This window comes from Arvicanthis niloticus, chromosome 18, assembly GCF_011762505.2.
Source record: "Arvicanthis niloticus isolate mArvNil1 chromosome 18, mArvNil1.pat.X, whole genome shotgun sequence".
NCBI classification, from domain to species: domain Eukaryota; kingdom Metazoa; phylum Chordata; class Mammalia; order Rodentia; family Muridae; genus Arvicanthis; species Arvicanthis niloticus.
The window spans coordinates 40,381,766-40,400,665 of NC_047675.1; the positions used below are offsets into that span (position 1 = coordinate 40,381,766).

The window sequence follows — 18,900 nt, forward strand, 5'->3', positions numbered from 1 at the left end:
GTGAACTGGGTGGAAATGGTGGTTCTGGATGCCAGAGATGAGAACAGACATTTGTGTGTATCGGAGAGCCTGTTTGCCAAGACAGATCACGGGGCTTCTGATTTCTTAAGTGGCTTTAGGGATGGATTCGTGCCATGATGTTTTGTGGATATGGTGAACAGGAGGTGGGATTCCGCTAGAGGAAGCAGCCTACTGTGTGCAGGCTCCTGGAGGGTTATCTTTCCTTACCCCATCTATATTTTGTTTTTTCCTTTTCCCCCTCCCCCGACTTCTGCTCCTTGTTTGCTGTGATGGACCATGACCTCTGTGGTTACAGTAGTAACCTGACTGTGGAATAAGACTCTTGACGTGCTCTCCAACTTGAGAAATCCATTGCTTTCAGAGTAAGGCATGGTGGTGCCTACAAGTATGTAATCCTAGTATTTGGGAGGCTGAGACAGGAGGATCAGGAATTAAGGGCATCCTGGGCTACATAAAACCCTGACTGAAAGTTAAAAAGACAAAGTTTGTTTATGTGTTTATTACATTTCCCTTTCCATGTCTGTTTTAATGTGCCAAAGAAAATCAAGTGTACTTTCCTGTAATGGAGATTCTGAAATGCTGCGTGCTCGCTGGGCAGTCTAAATCCGATCGCATGTTTGAGCTAAATAAGAAAGAGCACTAGTTGAGCATGCTTCCCTCAAGCTGTTTAATCTATGATGGAAAATCTCCCCCGGAATCTTCTGGAATGACCTCCCATTTGCCTCTGTTCCAGCTGTTCGGAGCCATCATACCTCCTGGCTTTGAACCAAGTTCCCTGCAAACTGGAATCTTCTGTCAGGGCTCTAAAGCCTCCACCAGCTCAGAGCGTACTCCTTCTCCTTTCCAAATGGAAGTTGAGCCTAGTCTCCCATCATTCCCATTACTGATGTTGGAAACTTCTACCCAGACTTCTTGGACCAGAGGCAGCAGCCGGATGAGGGGAGCCAAGCAAAAGTGAACAGCTGGCTGAGCTTCAAGAATGAGGCAAAATCAGCCTCAGCTAGAAGGTGCTGTGTGCGTCCCTGAAGTTCTTGGCAAGCAGGTGCCTGATCACAGCTAGCGGTTAGCTCGCAAGGTTCCTGAGGAGTGCAGACTTTAAAGCTGATGGCTTTCACTAGCATCTGGTGCTGGCTGTCTAAACCAAGATGTTATCACACTCAACACTCCTTTTGTCCTTCCCCTCCCGAGTCTGTATGGTTTTTATACAAGCAGCTCTCTGTGAGCTTAAAAAGTGATGGGTAATTTCCCTAACGAGTGTGAGCTCTGTTGGGACCCTCGCTCTCCTCACCAGGTGTGTTCCATCAGAAAGGTGCGCTGGGAGCCGGGGAGATGGCTCAGTTGGGAGAGTTCTTGGAGCACAGGCGTGAAGACCTGGATGCAGGTCCCTAGGACCCATGGAAAAATCTGGGCATTCTGGTGCATGTCTACAAACAGCATTGGGGAGGCAGAGTCAGAGATTCCTTGAGCAATGTGCCAGCTAGCCAGCCTGCCACTGGCTTCAGGAAGAGACCTTGTTTCGGAGATAATTGTGGACCGTGATCGAGGAAGAGACTTGACAGCAACCTCTGGCCTCTATGTGTGTGTGCACACATGTGCTTGGAAACAGTGATGCAGACCTATGTCCAGTTCTGAAAGCAGCAGTTACGGATCCTTCCACTCCACAGCAGTGTGGGTGTGATTATTGCAAGAAAATTGGGGAGTGGGCGGTAGAAAAGTAGGGCTTTTTTTTTTTAAGTTGAATTTAGATACTGTCAACATTTATGTTTGATAAAAACAGAACAAAATAGCAACAGGCATCCAGCCAAGCCACCAGATTTTACCAAGCTTCAAAAGTAATATTGTTAAAGATATTATTCAATTTGTTATGTAGATTATTAGAGATACTTTTTGAAAACTGACTCCAAAAACAGGATAATCTTTTCATTAGGGCTTTTTGGGCATCACATTTGTTTTTTTACACTTAGCCTTTTTATTTTATGTTTTGAGCGAATATTTTGTTCTTAGTCAGTATTGTATCTCAATCACAGGAAGTTTCGCAGTCACTGATTTAATTCAGAGTTATCGAACTCATTGGTTTTGAGTAAAGTCACCGAGGGTCAAGAGCACAAACAGCATAACTCTGGCTGTGTGTCCCTCGTAAAAGACTGAAGTTAATCCCTGCTTTCAAGAAACGGTTAGGAGTGGTGGCGAAGGAGAAGTACGCCTTGGCTGGGCTTGATGCTGCGCGCGCGCGCACACACACACACACACACACACACTCATACACATATACACATACACACTCATACAAGTAAACACACACACTCAGATACACAAACACATACACACTCATACACACTCATACACATATACACATACACACTCATACAAATAAACACACACTCATTTACATAAACACACACACATACACACACACTCATACACATATACACATACACACTTATACAAATAAACACTCTCATACACATAAACACACACTCATATACATGTACACATACACACTCATACAAATAAACACACACACTCATATATATAAAAACACACACACACACACACACACACACACACACACACACACACACACACAATATCCCAGCACTGGAGGCAGAGGCAGGAAGTTCCATGTGATTCTGAGGCCAGCCTGGTCTATGTAGTCATATCCAGGTCAGCCAGGCCTGCATCCTGAGACCTTGTGGGGGGGTGGGGGGGAGAAAGAGAAAGAAAAAAAAAAAAGAAAAAGCGAATTTGGACACATTAAATGGGGAACTGCAAAAAAGTGCTGAGTCATGCCAGTTTTGTGTAACACACCCATGGAGCAAGAAGAACTTAATTTTCTCAATAGTGTCAGTGATGTACCAAGATCAGTGACATTTCTTAAGAAAGTGCTTGACTAGGTGGTGGTGCAAACTGACAGGTTTGATACAGGGCAGTCGAGCCCCTGGCTGACTTCCCTTGCTGAGGGTTCCCAGTGTAGTCAGAGCCCCCCTCTCCATCTTTTCCCTCTTTCTACGTCCTTCTTTTCCTTTTCCTCCTCCTCATTATTAACTTCTTCCGCCCTACCCACTTCTTCGTAGACAGGTATAGGAAGGAATGTTGGGAGTGGTCATTGAGGAAGTCCTCAGTGAAGCATCTGGATCAACCCCCTTCCTGCACTGCAGACGGGGAGGTGGAAAGTGTGCAAGAGCCAGAGGATGGGGGGGAAGGGAGGGCTGAGAGGCTGTCCCTTTCTGCACAGTCCTGTCTCTGCACAGACACTGCAGGTTCAGTACAGCCCAGCCCCGAGAGGAGACTCTGCGGGGGGGTTTGCTTCTGCTCTTGAAGTGTATGGAAGTGACTTCTTCAAAGTACAAAAGGCTAAGCTTTCTGGGTAAACCCTTCCACTTAGGCAAACCAGAAGCACTATGCCTAGGGTCTAGAAGTGCAAATGTGTGGGTGCACATTGAGTATGTGGGGTGTGTTTGCATGCAAGTGTGTGTGTCTGTGTGTGTGCGTGCACGTGCAGGTGTGTGGATGTTGAAATAGAAGCTTGAGCTGAAGAGAACATAATAAACCCCTGTGTACTGTGTGTGAGATCCTGGCTCCCTGGGATCCCCACTTCTCTCAACGCCCGTGAACTAGAGAAAGCTGTCTTGTGTCTTGCCAAGGCACAGCGTTCTTAGCATCTAAAAGGCGGGTTTGAAGACATTTTGCATCAGGAGACCGTTGTTCTCTTTAATTTCTGTCCCGTGTTTAATTAATTGTCCTCGGGCTCTGGAGCACGTGTATCATTGTGCCACGCGTACGCTGCTTAAAGAGGCGTAGACAACCAGCCACTGCGGAGTCCCTGTTACGTTTGTGGAGCAGGGATGCGAGCCGTGGCCACTCGAACCCAATTCAATCAGGATATCCCTTTGATGTTCGGATTCACCAGCCTTTAGGAATTAAAGGGAAAAAAAAGTGTCAGCTCATCCTGGGACCTCGGTGCTGAGATTGCACATTGGCCGTTGGAAGCAGGAAAAGAGCTCCCCGTTCAGTCTAAAAAGCCGTTACCGTTCTCGGAAGAAGGTGCAGAGGGACTTTATTTTCTGTGGCCTTGCTTTCGCCCCTCATAGGTCTCACACAGAGCCCTGTTTATGAAGTCAGTTGTGAAATGGTGTTAATTCTGTGCTCCGAGATGAAGCGTTAAAGAGTAGAAAACGTGACAGAGTTGGGGGGGGATAGACTCCACGAAGCAGGTGTGTTGGTGCAGTAGGGTGGCCGAAGAGGCCACAGTTCTTGCCTTCCGCTCTGGTGACACAGATGAGAGAGAGGCTTGAAAACATTACTGGCATTGAAGCATGAGCTATGGAAACCACTTTTCCTTGAGAAGGGCAGCTGCTGATATTATTGATGTTACGTCGTCCAAGTACCAAAAGCACATAAGCACATAATGGTGGCCACAGCTCATGACATGCACAGGTAGGGTTACATCACATTCCGTTCACTGCTTGTCTTTGTGTGAAATGGTGATACCATTTCTAGGTTTCCTTGAAGAGCTTCTTAGAAGCCCTGCATTGCAGAAAGCACCCGGCATGATGCCCAGCAGCTAGGAGCTCTCCCAGGTCACCCCCTTACCTGGATGTTTCCACAGTCTACACGCCAGACAGCTAAAAACATCCTTGAAGTTTGAATCGCTTCCTCCCGTTCTTACCTGCTTTGATTGCTCTGTATTAAAATTCATAAAGACCCATAAATTATCAATTAGATGTCATTCAGTTGGTTATTTTTAGTTTCTGACAGTAACAGGCATACATACATACATGTGTTAAAAATTGAAATGGCATGCGTCGCCACATGTACAGTAAATCTTCCTTGCTCCCAAACAATCGCTCTCTCTCAGGGTAATCAGTGTCAGCGCTGTTTGCACATGCGCCTTCTTCAGTTAGGTTCCCTTGCGCAGGCCATCCTACGCTTTAGCTTTGTGTGTGTGTGATAGCTGCCTGTTGAACTCAAAGCCTTGTGTCGTTTAGACAAGCGTTCTGTCAGGGAGCTCTATTCCCAGCCTAGCCCAGCTTCCTCTTTGCCCCCAGTGTTGGGGATTGAAGGTAGAAATTTATGCATGCTAGGCAAGCGTTCTGCTACCGAGCTGCGACCCTTGCTGTCCTGGTTAGGTTTTAATGTCAACTCAGCACAATCTAAGGCCTCCTGGGAAGAGAGAGGCTCAGTGGAAAGAATCGCCTTGTTCAGATTAGCCTGTGGTCATGTCTGTGAGAGATTATCTTGATCAATGGTTGATGTGGGCTGGCCCAGCCCACTGTGGGTACCATCTCTAGGCAGGTGGGTCTGGGCTGTATTCTTCAGTACTCTGTGATTTGCACCCACGTGTATCGTGTGTGGGGGTGTTTGCCCATGTGCACGCATAAAGGCCTGAGGAGGGTGTTGGGTGTATCTCCACCACTCTTCCCCCATACGGAATGAGGCAGGGGTCTCCCTCTCAATCTGAAGATGGAGCTAAACTGTTTGCCAGTAAGCCACCCCGTCTCTGCCTCTGACAGTACTGGAGTTAAAGGATAGAGGCATGTTCGCCCAGCTTTTCGCTGGAACCCGAACTCAGGTTTTCGTGCCGGCACACCGAGTGTTCTTACCCACTGAGCCACCTCTCCAGCCCCACTGCACCGAAGCAAAGCACAGTATATTTTAGTCTCTGCATGCCATGTGGCTAATATAACGTAACCAATGGGCAATTAGGTGGATTATATTTTTTCCTGGCTCTCGCAAACAATGTGGCATCAAGTGTTTTTCCCACAGTATTATGTACGTGTGCAAGTGTGTTTGTAGGCTAAAGGGCTAGTTGTGGAATACCTGGGCTACAGAGCACGCCCATTTAACACTTGGTATGTCCAGTTGCCCTCAGAGGTTTCGAGTCAGTTTATGTCTCCCTTTCTCTTCACACATGAGGTTGTCTGGTTCCCCCACACCCTGACAACTCAGGCACTGCTCAACATACTTGCAATTACAGAATGCGTCTTCATCGGGCCTGTCGAGGACAGTGCTAATTTGTGATCTCCGGGCAACCTTCTCCCTGTGACTTCTAACCAGGACTGTCACTAGCGGGTCAGATGAGAACTTCCTCACCCGGTACTGTGGCAGCACTCGTAGCCAGCCCGAGGTCAGTTTCGCCTCTTGAGAGATCTCACACAGTCACTTGCAATTTATTATCTAGTACTGCAAAATCCATTCCGGTGCTGTGTTGCCCACATCATAGAGCTACAGCTTGGGAATGTTGAAGAAAAGAGTCCCAGTGAGGAACCAACCCATTTCCTACCTCCAAGTTTTCATCTCTTGAACTAGTATCTTTCTCTTGGTATTTTAAGGTGGGAAGGGTGTTGGGAAAGCACTGTGCTTTGTAAGGTAACCTCTCATTGGCTGTATTTGATGCATCGTTTTCAATGCAAGGCTGGCCTTGACTAACTTTCTCTGGAGAGATCGCATGTTTTATGGTTTCTTAAGAGTTGGCAGTTGTGGATTCTGTTTGGTGAGAGTGACCTGCAACTCTTTGCAACTCAGGTATGTCATTGAAACAGTATGGATGGTCAGCAAGATCATGCAAGAAGTTATGCATGGAGTTAGAATAGTTACAGAATCAGCAAAGCCGGTTATCACTGCTTCTTGGCTTTGTCCTCATTCACTGGGATGGCTGTGTATCCCAGAACTTCCTCTGTAGTGCCTCAGGAGAATTGGGATTCAGTGTCTCAGTCAATGTGATGTCTTTTAAATTCCATTTACATTAGTCAGATCTGTTTGGAAAATGTGGTCCTTGTGGATTTAAGAGAGTGTAAGGGAAACTCACATCCTTAAAACTACTGGGTTCTGGTGTTTGTTTGTTTTATTATTTCGTAGTGTTGGGGCTTGAACTCAGCCTCACACAGGCAAGCAGTCTGCTGCTGAGCAGGACTCCTGGCCCACACTAGTGGGTTGTTTACATAGAGATGGCTTAGCAAACGCAAGTGTGAAAGCATGAAAGGGCGATAGCCTGACTTTGCACTCCAAGAACCCACATAAAAGCCAGGCTGTACTGAGCATCGATCATTGAGCATTCTCACGGTAAGATGGGAGGCAGAAAACATGGGGACCCCTGAAAGCTCTTGGGTCAGCCAGGCAGCTAGCCTGGTGTACATGGTGGTCAGTAGAGACCCTGCCCAGGAGCAGACCTGAGGCTATCCTTGAAGCTGCACATGCTGTACTTTGTGTGTGCACAATTACCCAGCCAATCACATCCAAAATCAAACAACAGCTCCCCGGCTCTGAATTGTCCCCAAATCTAATGTCACCTGCAATGCCCAGGCTTGTCTTCCTACTCTGCATGTGATGAAGGCTGGTGGGGGGCAGATTCTCTGACTTGTTGCTTGGTTCCTAAAGACTGCACCAATGGTCCATTCTTGGTGTGTGTGTGTGTGGTACATTGGGCAGCGGACCACCATTTCTGGGTCCTTTTATTGGCATACAGTTGCAAGTAGTGTTTGTCTCCAGTGTTTCACAATTATAAATTAATAATAACAGCCCATTAGAAATTACCAGTGTCGTAAGTCCCAACTCCTTTGGGCATCTTAATAAAAATGATAATTAAAACCATAATTTACAGTAAATGGGGACACGGCCCAAGCACATTCACAATATGCAAGAAATTAAAAATCTCCAACCAGAAAGAATATTTCTGGCACTGTGGAAGAATCTGCCTTGTTCTTTGAGCCTGTGTCTACAACACCTTGTCAGGGCTTGTTGTTTCTGCCTTCTCACTGTGAAGTCTTTCATGCCTGTGGAATCTGTGGGCTGCTTTGTACTCATGTGTGGCCACCTGCTCTGAGCACAGATCCATCTTTCCTTGTGTGTTTTCTGTCCATGCAAACAAGTGGCTAGGCATACCTGTGCTGCTAGGGAACCATTGGTACCTTCTGGATGCCACTCATGCCCAGATTTAGACAGTCGCCATGCTTTGTAGATTTCTCCAAGTGTTTTTCTAATTTACAAATTTAGCCACTCAGTGTGGGTAGGGTGGCTGGAAACGCAGAAAGTTCGGGAAGTTAGGCATGGTGGCTGCGGCTACAGCAGGCTCATTAAAGGCCTTCTCCACGGTTCCTCAGGGCTCGGTCCCAATGACACGAGAAAGTCCATGAGTTTTACAGGCTTTATTTTCATGGCGGATGGTAGCTGGATCAGGTAGACCTGAGTTAAATAGGGAGGGAGAAAGGGGGTAGGGTCTGGGGAAGAATGCTTAATTGGCTATGTCCTCTGGCCTTCAGGTATCTCATTAGTATGTAAATCTCTTGAGGCTGAGGCTTGTAGTCAAGCCCTCTCTACCTGTGCCCTTTGGGAGGGGCTGCATCCTGTGTGATTGAACAGCTCAGGTTAATGGAGTTCCATGCCACATGTTAGGAGCCTGGATTCTGGGAGCGTGGTGGAATAGATGCCCGTCCCTTGCAGGGTCTCCGGGCTACTTCCAGTCAGTGCTTCTATCAAAAACCAAGACCCCTTTCATGGCCCTACAACTCAGCATCAGAGGCTTCTTTGTCCCCACCTGGCTGATCACGGCACTTCCTGTCTATATGACTCCTTCATCTTCAAGGCCACTGGAGAGGCTTTAATTGGATAAACAACAGCAGCAGCAACAACAACAACAACACCTACTACTACCACCACCACGAGTAACTCACAGTGTTTCACTCCATCCAGTGTTTTTCCTTAACATTCTTCTGTCCATTGGTATGCATGGCTCAGTCTCCATTCCAGTCTTTTTTTGTTTTGTTTTGTCTTTTGGTTTTTGTGACAGGGTTTCTCTGTGTAGCCCTGGCTGTCCTGGAACTCAGTCTGTAGAGCAGGCTGGCCTCAAACTCAGAAATCCGCCTGCCTCTGCCTCCCAAGTGCTGGAATTAAAGGCGTGCACCACCACTGACTGGCTCCATTCCAGTCTTTAAATTTCTGCTGTGAGGCCATTCCTGGTCTTTTGTCATTCCTGGTACCTTTTTGTGCGCCTGTTTCTTTCTTATCTCCTTCAGTTCTGATGTAGTTCTTGTTCCCCGGTTCCTGCTGCCACACAGTGACACATTCTGATGCATGCTACATCCTGACAATCAGTAATAGCCATCACAGATGGCTAGGTATCCTGTGCATGGTTGTATTCCTAGCTTTCAGGAGCCAGAGGCAAGAGGATCAGCGTTTGCTCATAACAAGAACTTGTCACAACAATAACAACAGATCTGGATGAGCCATCCATCTGAGCATGTGATTCCTGGGAAACACCAACAGCAAACTTTCCAGTTCCCTGTGCCTGACCGTCATGAGATGCTAGTGTTCACCTCTGTTTGGTGTGGCTTCCTGGTCGGTTATCAGATGTGGTTGGAGCCCCAGTGCTCCCATCTTAAGCTCCTTTAGAAACGCTTGACCCTGCAGCTAATTCAGTTAGGAAGAAAAGGACTAACATGGGGAGTACTGAGAGAGGAAGCTGGAGATAGTGGGGTGGGGGTGACAGTGGGGTGGGGGTGTGGGAAGGGAGGAAGGAGAGGATGGAAAGGGTGGACGAAAATGAGGCAAATAGAACTGTTTGTGTATTTGGTTTGTTCTGTAACTAGCCATTATAATTCCTATCCCTGAGAACAAAAACTAATGTAAGGTAAGGGGGCATTTAATTTTGGGGGGTACATTTTCTATCTTAGCTGTTTGTATTTAAAACTGAAAGCCTGAACCTTTGAGGTGTTAAATCCCCAGGGCTTCTTAGCTCTTCTGTCCGGGTCTCCTATGGCAGATGCTAGGAAGCCTTGCTGCCCATTGTTTAAAAATGCCTTCTGTTATTTATTCTCTTCATTTTATTAGTGTTAAATATTCTCCCGCACTCACTGGCTATCTCCTCATGGTTAAGTTGCTGCAATTTAAACATTGTCATGAAGTTAATTTTTTATAAGATGAATCAGGTTATTAAATTTAGTAAACCATTGCCTTCATTATTTTGCACCAACTTTGGCACCACGCAGGATTGGCTCACCACTACTACGCTTAGCTAATTAAGCTGACCGTCAGCCGCAGTGTTACGAGCGTGAGGGATGCTGTCCTCATGGGCTTTATTCAGGACTTAGCAGTAGGTAATGTTATTAAACTTTTTTTTTTTTTTAATTTATAAAACTCCATACTCTAGAGATGTGGTTTGCTATAAACGTGTTATTGTCCTTGCTGTTAAACCATCATCTTATGAAATATCCCCCGCTTTGTTTTTGCTCCAAAGGCAGTTGTAAAGGATTAGAAAATGGACTTGTCGGCCGTAGCTTTGACAAGTCCACTAGCCGTGTGTATAGCTCTGTTTTGATAAAGGGAGGCGTGGGGTTCAGAGAATAACTTTACAAGTCACAGAGACAAATGGCTTAGCCATAGCTCTAGTCAGGACTTATCTGAGGGAGAGAAGGCACACGCTCGCCCTGGCAGCCTGTTGCTGACGTCACACCAGATGCACAGCTTTCAGTAATACAGGCTCCTATGCAGTAGGTCATTTTGTTAAGTGAGATAGCGTAACCCAGGAAAATAAAAGGTGTCAGAGAAGGTTATGTTTCCTGTTTCCCTGCAGATTTCCAGGCAGTGTCCTTTCAAACTGTAGCGAACAGGATTCTGGCAGGATTTTAATATTTAGTCTTTATTTATTAAAAAGCAAGTTGCAGGATTATTAGGGTTGCTGTCTAAGAGAAGGTGGATTATTCAGACCTCCACAGAACTGTGGCCCATTAGCAGGCTGTATGAACCATCCATTCCCTAGTGAGGACCAGGGCATGGAGACAACTGTTCACTGATAATCTGAAGAGCCGAATACAGCTTCAGCACCAGCCTGGCCTTACACCCAGGAATAATACAGTTGCTTCAGGGCCACACACCTAGAAGCCCAATGCCCAGGAAGCAGAGTCAGGAGAAGTAGAGTTTGAGGCCATTCTGGGCTACATAGTGAGTTTCAAGCCATCCTAGGATAGATAGCAAGAACTTGTCTCAAAATAAAGAAAATGGTTCCTAAGGAATGCCTGGGAACTGTGCTTGTCATATCTTTCAATTTATAATTTAATATCATTTGATCGAAATATGATTAAAATAGTTCAATGGTGGTAGTATATACCTTTAATCCTCAGCACTCAGAAAGCAGAGGCAGAGGCAAATTTTGTGAGTTTCAGGCTAGCCTGGTCTACAGAGAAAGTTCCAGGACAGCCAGGGCTGCACAGAGAAACCCTATCTTGAAACACACACACACACACACACACACACACACACACACACACACACTTCTGGTCATTGAATTGACATGAAATTTAGGAGGGATCCAGGTTTTGCCATTTTTTCAAAGATCTTATGGGTACATCAGGTTCCAGGTAATAGATGAAGGTGTGACTGGCCCATCGGTGGTACCTTCATGTAAATAACAGTGTTGCATCTGCCTTAGCTTCTAAAATGTGGCATTTTGGGGACTGGGGACATGGCTCAGTGGATAGAGGTACTTGTTCTGAAAACCAGTGTTTAGCCTCAGAACGGAAGCTCAATCCCTGGAGCCTACAGTGGAAGGAAAGAACTGACCTCTGAAGTTTGTTCTCTCATGCCCATATACATACATGTGTGCCCCTCCACACACATCCATGCAACAATAACAGAAAGAATAAAATGTTCTCTGATGTCCACATACATGGATGGATGCATATATAAATACATACATGGAATAGCAATAAAATATTTTTTTTTTAAAAAGGAAAGCATATTCGCTTGAATTTCCTAGAACTTTAAAAAATGAGGCATTGGGCCTGGAGAGATGGCTTGGGTGGTTATGAGGGCTGCCTGCTTTCCAGAGTACTATGGTTCAGTCCCTAGAACCCATGTTGGATGGCGCAAAACCACAGGTAACTCCAGATTCATGGGATTTGGTGGCTTTGGTGTACACTACATATATGAACCATGTACATGCACAAATATACATACACAAACACATATGCCTTAACCTAAAATGTATCTATAAAATACGTAGCATTTTGCCATTCAGAGCAATGGCTGTGTTTTTAACTCTAAAATGAGATTCATTCTTCCTCTCTCACCCTGTGCTTCTCCAGCCCCATTTTTTTGTTTTGTTTGGTTTTTTTTAGATGGTTTTGACATGTGGATTCAATATCTTTACATATGTAGACTCTTTCAATTTACCGGTTTATTCTTGTGACATACTTTTTTTTTCAGAAGTGTTTCCCTCGGAGTTTGTCTTTTTAAACCTTATAAATTTAACATTCTAAGGTAGTTGAACATTTCACAGAATCACTTTAGGGCTTGTGGGTATGTAGTCCTTTTAATATTTTTATTTTATTATAATATTTTAAAATTTAGGGGAATACTCTACTGAACTGAACGTGCTTTTGTGTGTGATTGGATGGCATGGAGAAGACTCTCCATGAAACCACCATTGCAACTTACAAAGACTTTATTTATATTTTAAAGATGTATTTATTTTTATTTTCTGCATGAGTATCTTGCACACACACACACACACACACACACACACACACACACACACGTACGTTGTGTGTGCCTAGTGCCCATGGAGATCAACAGAAGGCAATTGGGTCCCTTGGAACGGAAATTACAGATAGCAGATAATTGTGAGCTGCCATGTGGATGCTGGGTACGGAACCAGGGTCCCTATAAGGGCCAGCTCTCCAGACCCTGTTTATGTACTTTTACATTATGGTTATTAGTGGGAGAGTGTGGGTTTGTGCACATGTGTACCATTGCTCATAAAGGCTAGAAGAGGACGTCAGATCCCCTGGGTCTGGAGCTACAAGAGTCTGTGAGCCTCTTGAACAGGACTCTTGGGTAATGACTAGTTGGGTAAGAATGCTCTGTGGGCAAACATGAGAACCTCAGTTTGAATCTCCAACATCCTCATAAAAAGCTGAGCATGGCTGCTTGGCCTTTGGCTTCAGCACTATTGGGGGGCACACACAGGTACATAACTGAGGCTATTGGGGGGCACACACAGGTACATAACTGAGGCTATTGGGGGGTACACACAGGTACATAACTGAGGCTTGCCTGTTCCTCAGAAAACCTCCAGGTTTAGTGAAGGATTCTGCCTTACAGGAGGAAGGCACAGAGGGAGAGCAGGGTAGCCATGACTTCTTGTTTCTTCCCGAATGCACACCCACATGCATGCAGAAAGAATTGGGAGCCCCATCTGCCCGTGTATGCTGGGCCAGAAGGCTGTAAGAGAAGGGTGGGGGGACACTGAATTGATCAAGGTCTCTGGTGGTAAAGAAGTCATTTTATAAAGTAATAGAAAGTGATGGCATGGGGGTCCCTGGTCACTGTAAATACTATTGATCTTGGCCACTCTTAGGGACATCCATCTATTCTCAAAAAGCAGACTCAAAAAGAGGTGGGTGCTGGGAACTGAACTTAGTCTTTTGGGAAAGCAGCAAGTGCTATCAACTGCTCTTTTTAGTTCCCCTTTCCTGAGATTATAACCATAATGCTTCAGCCACTTTTTCTGATACCATCAAAAACTGTTGCTCCTGCGTTTACTTCTGTTCTTCTCTCTTCTGGCCTTTTGTAACATCTGGTTTCCTTGTGTGTCTTACTATTTTAGGCTCTCATTCCTGAGATTTTACATGGGACTGTGAAATAGTTGGAGGGATAATTGAGGCTCTGGATGGCAGGCTCCTTCCTCTAGAGAGTTTTGTAGTTAGATAGGGACAGTCCACTTTAATCCATTCAGAGACCGAAATGCCTGAGGCTAAGCTTCCTGAAAGGGTGGCCTGACTCTAGTTCTCCTGTGAGACAGTAGCCCTGGTATACTTACCAGGATCCTTCCTTTTGGACCCTGGCCTTACATTGATGTCTTTCTCTGCCTGTGAGGCACAAGCTTACTGTCTCTCTTCTACTACTGTAGAACTGGAAAAGGACTTGAGTGACATCCCATAGTCCTGCTATGTGCTGCCCTGCCTTCCCAAACCTTGGCCTTCTGAGTCCTTAGTTATACCATACTTCTATGATATTTTCAAAGAAGGATGTATATGCATACTTGTGTGTGTATATAAGCATGTGTTCCCACATAGGCACATGCCTTCACACACATATGTATGTGTGTATATGTGTGCATGCATATATATATATATATATATATATATATATATATATATATATATGCGCTCAGATTATTTTCTAGCTGTTCTTACCAGAAGGGTAAGAAGGAGGGCCTAGGATACATAGAGTACCACAGTTGCTGGATTTGTAAGTTCTGGAAACCCCCATCACAAAGTAGAATACGGGGCCATCTCATTAAACAAAGGGTCTAGTCATGGTTGGTAGTGAAGCAACTGGCTGTAGCCTGAACTCTCTTGGGCCGGGCCTTCACCTTTGATACAGCTGTCGTCCTTGGGACAGCTTTCTCACGTCTTGCTGTTGGCCTTCTCTCTCAGCAGGGCTCTGCTGTGTGTCTAAAGTAAGACGGTTTCTCTGTCATGTCACTAAAGCCACCAGCACTCCACTGCACGGCCTCACCCACTGAAAAATATCTCCTGACCTGCCCCTGTCGCCTGGGGCACAAATCACCTCTGGTTGAGAACCACTGAGTCTTGTCAGTGCTGTCCTCTAACATGTCCCTTTATGGCTCACACGTTGACGCTAGCGTTGTTTCTAACATGGACTTCTTTTAACCACAGGGTTTGAAACCGCCAAGTCCTTTGCCCTCCATGGTGCCCATGTAATCCTGGCCTGTAGGAACATGAGCAGAGCCAGCGAGGCCGTGTCCCGCATTCTGGAGGAATGGGTAAGTGCCCAGCTGCTTTGTTTTCTAACTGTCAAATCCGTACATAGCCCAGGCAGAGCGCATGGAGGTTTCAGTGCAGCGCGCACAGTTCGCTGCTCCTGGAGTGACATCTTTGCTTTCTGAGTCATCTTCACATTGTTTACTGTGTGAAGGGGAGGGTGAGTGAGATGGTTATCACCCATGCGTTTGTTTATAGTTCACTGCCAGTGTCACTTGCTTTATTACTTAGGGATTTGAGAATGTTTACATATTGAAATCTTTTATTAGGAGAAACGAACCGCGTATGGATGCAGTCGGGATGTGTGCGCTCATAGGCCACCGTTCCCCTGCTTCTGCAGTCATTTGATTGTTCTCATCTTCACTGTTTTATATGTGGATGTTATACATTTTAGTCCTTTTTATCTCCCCCGCCCCCAATCCCATCTCCTCCTGCTGAAACATTTCTTCTCCATGGGTCCCCCTTGACTTCATGAAGTTAGAGGGTAAGCCATGCAGACAGCAGGGGAGATGGCACTGAGAAGTAGCAATGGCATGTTCAGACACAGAAGGGCCCACCCGACAGACTTCAAGGGTCCTCAGAGAGTCACAAGGGAGCAAGATGGTAATATCTACATGAGTCCTGTTTTCCTGCAGAAAGAGAAGGTAACAAGTAAATGTCCTCCCTGGACCCTGAAAGGTACATATCCTTAACTATTTCTTGTGCACCCCTCCAGAAAAAGTTTCCAAACGTAGGCAATTAAGTGCATGCATGTGCGTGCCGCCGCGCGCCCCCCCCCATCAGATGCACTTGCTGATCTGCGCTTTGATTGGCTCATTTAATATACAGTACCATCTTTCCACAGGGTGAAATCTCAGCCTTTGGGCTAGGGCTTTGCTCCCTGGTTACAATTCCTGACAAAGAGAAAGGAGCAGGGAGCATTAGTTTTGGCTCAGGTTTCAGCCTGACCCCTTTGCTTTTAGACTGGTGAGGAAGGAAGCAAACCAGACAGGAGAGAAAGGGCAATGGGGAGTGAGGGAGGAAGAAGGGAGTTGGTGGGGGACTGATTGGGGCTTACATGTATCCTCTAGGACACCTCACGCCCTAGTGGCCTATATTTCTCAACTAGGTGCCCCTCTCTAAGTTCCAGCACCTCCCAACCATACCATCTGATTCTGTACCAACCAGTAGACCTGTCCATCCATGAAGTCAGAATCTTTGTGATCTAATTTCATCCCCCAAAGCTCCACATCTGAGCACTGCTGCCTGAGGGAATAACCCTTCATATATGAACCTTTGGGGTGACATGGTTCCTCTAAACCATACAACCTCATTCTCTTTAATGGTTGTATGTATGCTATTCCAGCCAGTACTTCTGCATTGTTAGCCAGGGTCCCATTTGGGGGGTAGGAAGGTTGTTAGCTTCTTGTGAGATTACAAATGATACATATTGTACGATTGCAAGTGATACAGTGTCGCTCTGTCACCTGCATCAGACTTTCTCCTAAATTCATGTGAAACTAGATCTGAAGTATGTGAACCCTCTTCAGTATTTAAGTCCGTGACTTACCCATGGGATTGAAACTTGACAGAGAGTTCCTCTCTTCACTGAGTTACATATGCAGGTAAACTTTCAGTGGCCTAGTTGTTGCTATAATGTCCATTCCTGTTGATTGTGTGGAAGAGCTTACCTGGTGTCTCAAGGATGGTTAGACTTCTCAGACTTTGAAATGATGTGTTTCAAGTTGGAAGAGTATGATTCTGTTGACTTCAGTGATTCTGCAGTTAGTATACAGTTAGTATACTGTACAAGGATATTAACACTGAAGCTGGTCTCAGAAGGGAATGGCATAGCTCAATTGCTTTTCATCTTTGAACCGATCGTTTTCTTAGACTGCACCACAGATGGGAACAGAATGACCTGTAGTGATTCGATTTTGATATCTTAAATCTGTCTATCCTCTATTTTCATCTACCTATCTATTTATCTGTTTATCATCTATTAAATTCACTGTCTATCACCTACCAGTTCTGTATTATTTGAATCTGTCTATCTATCTATCTATCTATCTATCTATCTATCTATCTATCTATCTATCATCTGTCTGTCTACTTACCATCTATCTATCACCTGTCTATCATCTATTTGTCTGTCATCTATCAGACTATCATCTGTCATCTAATTGTCTTTGATCTTTCTGTAACCTATTTGTCTCTCCTTTTATCTGTCATCCCATCTCTGTTGCGCTCTCTCTCTTTCTCTCTGTCTCTCTCTGTCTCTCTCTCTCTCTCTGTTTCTCTCTCTCTCCCCCTCTCTCTCTCTTTCTCTTTTTAGGCAGGATCTCACAGTGTAGCCCAGGCTAGCTTTGAAGCTTTGAACTCACAGTAGTCACCCTGCATCTGTCTCCTGAGTTCTGGAATTGTAGGTATGAGCCACTACACTTGTCCTGATTCCATTACTGTTTGATACACAGAGGCAGAACTTCCTGGATCTACCTCGGGTAAGTCTCTTAATACATCTGGCACAACTCTGCTGAAGAAGGTTTAATGAGATGATCTCAGAGACCCGGCATGTACTCTCTCCTTTCATGTTAAGCTCTAATGGTGTTCCTGTGAGCCAGCTTCAGATGATGGGAATTATCACCGTGTAGTTTCACTAGACAGTTTCTTGATGTGGAGTAGCAATCCTAGAGGAATGATTATCTGAAAACATTCAAGTTAGGGACCTGGAAACAGGAAACACTAGTGGAAACAAATGTATCTCTTGCAGTTTCAAACTCTGAAATCGCATCCTGGAGGGTTTGGGCTGTAGAAACTCAGACCTTTGGTCATATCTCACTGGGACACTTGTTCTCTGGGTAGTCCTCATTCCCCCAAGATGGTGATTACAGAGGCCCAGATTTAGCACCTAAAGCCATGGTCACCATTTCCGGTCACTGCCTTCCCTGTCAATGCAATGTAGAGACCCAATACTGTCACCTTGTTTATATTTGGTCCCCACAACTCCCCCACAAGCTCACCCTTGATATTGCTGGTCTGATTTTCTTCAGACTCCTCCTTATTTTCCATCTCTGCACAGGGATCTTATCTGGCATTTCAGTGAGGATTGTCAAGGTCAGTTTAATCCACTGCAGGTTTTTAGTTGGCAAGCCAGCTTGAATGTGATCATACTTTACCTGGGAAAGACCATATCTGTACCTGGCTAGGGGATACAGTAAGACATATTGCCACCCTGTGGGAGGTTCTGAGTGCTCCAGGGTTTTTTGTTGCAGCAAGCGCTCATTCAGAAGTCTCTGGGCATTTTGGCTCCACACCGACCTTCATGTGCCAAGGCTCCGTTGGCATCTTTAGCTTAGCTCTGGAGATGGAGTTGGTTTCTTCATCCACCCAAGGTGGCTTGTTCCACCCAAGGCTTTCTCTTCCAATTTTTATTGTGCCTTCCAGGATCTCTATGCTCCCAATGCTTCATGTCTATGTCTTAGCTAATGCAATGCTTTTTCTCAATTCACAGTGTTGAGGCAGCTGACTGCCCTCATTCATGGAATTCCTGTCATAGACTGTGTCCCAGTATGGCCCATTACAATTAAAAAAAAAAAAAAAAAAAAAAAAAAAAAAGCCTAGTCTTCAGAGGAGCCAAGGCACAAGTGCCAGAGAAGGGTAGTGCTCAGAGCCACATAGCTTGTGAGCTCAGGGAAAGGGCCCCTGTTTATGCCATCTGCCTTGAAGATCAGTTGTTTTTTCTCTCTCTCATCTGAGTGTCCCATCCTTAAGTTTTTCAGTCTTTGCTTTAGATCCTTTGGTGGCCTCCAAATGGTTAGTTTCGGTCATATTTAGAGAAAGTAACTCGTGAACATCAACATAGCCACATTCTTCCTCCCCTTCCTTCTTTCCTCCTCTTCCTTGCGATGGGGTCTCAAACTGTAGTACAGTGTACCTGGGAACTCCCTATGCAGTCCATTCTGGCCTTGAACTTAAGACACTCCTGCTTTAGTCCCTCAAGTGGGGTGAGTATCGGTGTGCAACGCTAGACCCAGCCTTGGGTCTACCAGGGCCTGGAGCTGATCTGATGCTGAACTCACTAAGGACCACCATGAATACAATAGGCCTTTCTTCTTGTGAC

At 45.5% G+C, this 18,900-nt stretch overlaps 1 protein-coding gene across 12 annotated transcripts in view; it reads left to right on the forward strand.

Annotated features, from left to right (window-relative positions):
* Wwox (WW domain containing oxidoreductase) overlaps nucleotides 1–18,900 on the forward strand; it is a 902,911-nt gene that overhangs the window by 37,078 nt on the left and 846,933 nt on the right. For all 12 annotated transcript variants that reach the window (XM_076915921.1, XM_076915922.1, XM_076915920.1 and 9 more), the window contains exon 5: nucleotides 14,697–14,803. In XM_076915921.1, the coding sequence (XP_076772036.1) occupies nucleotides 14,697–14,803 (107 nt within the window). The remainder of the gene's footprint in view (nucleotides 1–14,696; nucleotides 14,804–18,900) is intronic.